We start from the raw sequence: 2,478 nt of genomic DNA on the forward strand, positions 1-2,478 counted from the left end.
CCAACAAGTGCCTCCTCGAAGCCGCCCAGTGCCGCAACCCGAGCATTCTGCTCGCAGCGACCGGCGACTGCAAGTGCAACTACGCGTGCATGCGCAGTTACGACCCGATCTGCGCGTCCGACAAGCGCACGTACAGCAACTGGTGTGAGTTCAGCAAGGCCGTGTGCAAGCAGCCCGAGCTCACGTTCCGCAGCATCGGCGTCTGCAAGAAGTAGTCGGCGGACTCGAGGACTACCGACGAGCGTCGTCTCGATGAATAATTCATACTGCATGTTGTTTCTTTCAAGCGTGGGGTGCGTGGAGGGGACATAAGGCAAGTTGGGGACGAACAATGAGATCAACCGCGTTGGCATCTACATCGGTGTGCCACCAGGTACATAGTTGGTAGAGCTGCGTTCGAGTCGCAGCAGGTCTCCCCACGTCACTAATGGCATCACTGTGCTATGCTCGTCTCGCCAAAACAAACCTAAATCGTTCCTTACCCCCTCGTCGCTCTGCACAACAGTCGTGTCGTTGGGTGTGATCGTTTATATATATATATAGTAGTCGGTGGACTATGACCTGTCGAGGGCCACAAGGTCCTTATATAGCTGCTGCACGCGCGGGTCTTCCATCAACTTTCTGGCGTGGTAGCTGTCGAGGAGTTCGTGCAACTTGACCTCGTCGCGCGGCTTGGCGGCGCGGGCGACCGGAATGTCATCGCCAGTCGGCGTCTGTGCGGCGGACGACGAGTCAACCGACGAGACATCGATCCAAACCGTCTCGAGGTCCCGTGCGTAGTTGGCGATCAAACTGCTCGGGCGCTTGTGCGTCGTCTCGGTGCTGCCGAGCGTGGACCGGGTCGTGCACTCCCACGACTCGGACGTCGTGTTGCGCTCAAGGAGACTCACGCCGCGTAGCTCTTCGGAGCACTCGACGCACACTTGGCTCTTCTGGAGGCGCCGCCACATGCTGGTGAGGCTCCACTTGGGGTGGCACGATTCGCAAATCGGCCGGTCGCACTCGCGGCACGTGGCTTTCGAGCCCGCAATCGTCTCATTGCACGTCGGGCAGACAAAGCGATGCGCTCCGTCGGTGACGGCCGAGTGCACGGCGCGCGCACACGCCGCGCGCTGCGTTGCAATGTGCGCATGGAGCGTGAGCATCTGCGTGACCCACTTTGTGAGGTACGCCATGTGGTCACGCTCGGGGAGCGTGTACTTGAGGTCGATCGAGCAGAGCGAGTAGCAGTCGAGGACGCCGGGCGTCGCCGACTGCACAAACACTTGACCCGACTGGTAGATCTCGGCGCGGTAAATGTCTTGCGCGAACGGCGGGCATGCGTCGACGTCGATCGAGTGGAGCGACCGGACCCACCCGTGGCGCTGCTCGCCTTGGTGAAAAAACTGGTTTTGGCTCTCGAGGTAGCAAAGGTCCCGGATTGGTGTAAAGTCGCCGAGCCGCGGCGCCTCGAACGCCGTCCACTCGATACCCGTGTACTGCATCGGGCTCTCTTCGCTCGGCTCCATGAGGGTATACAGCGTCGTGCTGCCGAGAATTGGGCGCCCGAGCATCGACACAAACGAGTCGGCTTCGTGCGTGTTGAGGCGCTGGAAGCACGCCGCGGCCTCGGCGAGCGACGCGCGGAGCTGTGTGTGGCCGCACATGGAGTAGTTCGCAGCGTTGCCGGGCTCGTGGCCCGCGTGGAGGGTCATGCTTGCGCCGGATGTAGGGTCCGTGTAGACGCCGTAGACCGGGTACGCGCGGACGGCTTCGACCGCCTGGATGGTCTCGACGCACGCTTCGACGCTGGCGTCGTTCCAGTGCTCGGTGGCCGTCGGGCCCAGCGGTGGACACTCGAACGCTACGTGCTGCATGGGGTGATAAAAATACTGGTTTACGTGGGTTCACAGCGTCTGTAGAGGCGACCTCACACGCAAAGGCGGCGAAGTAGATCCAGCGTATCCCGAGACATATTCAATTACAGCGAGGGCTGGGACACGACAGCGCTGCTTGTACAGCTAGGTGCTGGCTTCGACGCGAGGCAAACGCGGCCACGGACCAATGAGCACACGGGTCGTAATTCGATGTCTACGCACGACTCGTGTCGACGGACCGCAGCTTACGATCGAGGCGAATGATGGCACCCACGTCCGCCGGGCGACGGTTGGCGCGTCAGCATGGACGTAGCTGCAAGAGACCGTCACTGCACTTACATTTGGTGTCTTGCAAGGGTATATATTGACGCGATGGTTTCCTCGTCCATTCTTGCGAAGTACAATAGTATGCGCGTACACGTATTTACGTCAACCGACACTTCAACGTCCAGTGCATCGGGGTCTGCGCGATCTTGCATGCACTCGCCTTTAGAATCGTATGATGCGAGACGCATTACGAGTGATCGCAACAGGCGGCCGTATCATTGGCACTCGGTTTTGTTCAATCTGCAACCACGTTGGACGATAGCGTCGCACGAGGACGCAGGTCGCGAGTCGGGGC

The 2,478-nt window shown here is 60.3% G+C and overlaps 1 protein-coding gene across 1 annotated transcript; it reads right to left on the bottom strand.

Moving 5' to 3' along the window:
• Positions 1-554: 554 nt before the first annotated feature.
• Positions 555-1,856, bottom strand: SPRG_16336 (hypothetical protein; the record flags this gene model as incomplete). The annotated part of the gene is made up of 1 exon (XM_012355675.1): positions 555-1,856. One exon carries the CDS (start codon positions 1,854-1,856, stop codon positions 555-557), a length of 1,302 nt encoding a protein of 433 aa, XP_012211065.1.
• Between the last annotated feature and the right edge of the window lie 622 nt (positions 1,857-2,478).

The sequence above is a fragment of the Saprolegnia parasitica genome, assembly GCF_000151545.1.
Source record: "Saprolegnia parasitica CBS 223.65 unplaced genomic scaffold supercont2.285, whole genome shotgun sequence".
Classification (NCBI taxonomy): Eukaryota; Oomycota; class Saprolegniomycetes; order Saprolegniales; family Saprolegniaceae; genus Saprolegnia; species Saprolegnia parasitica.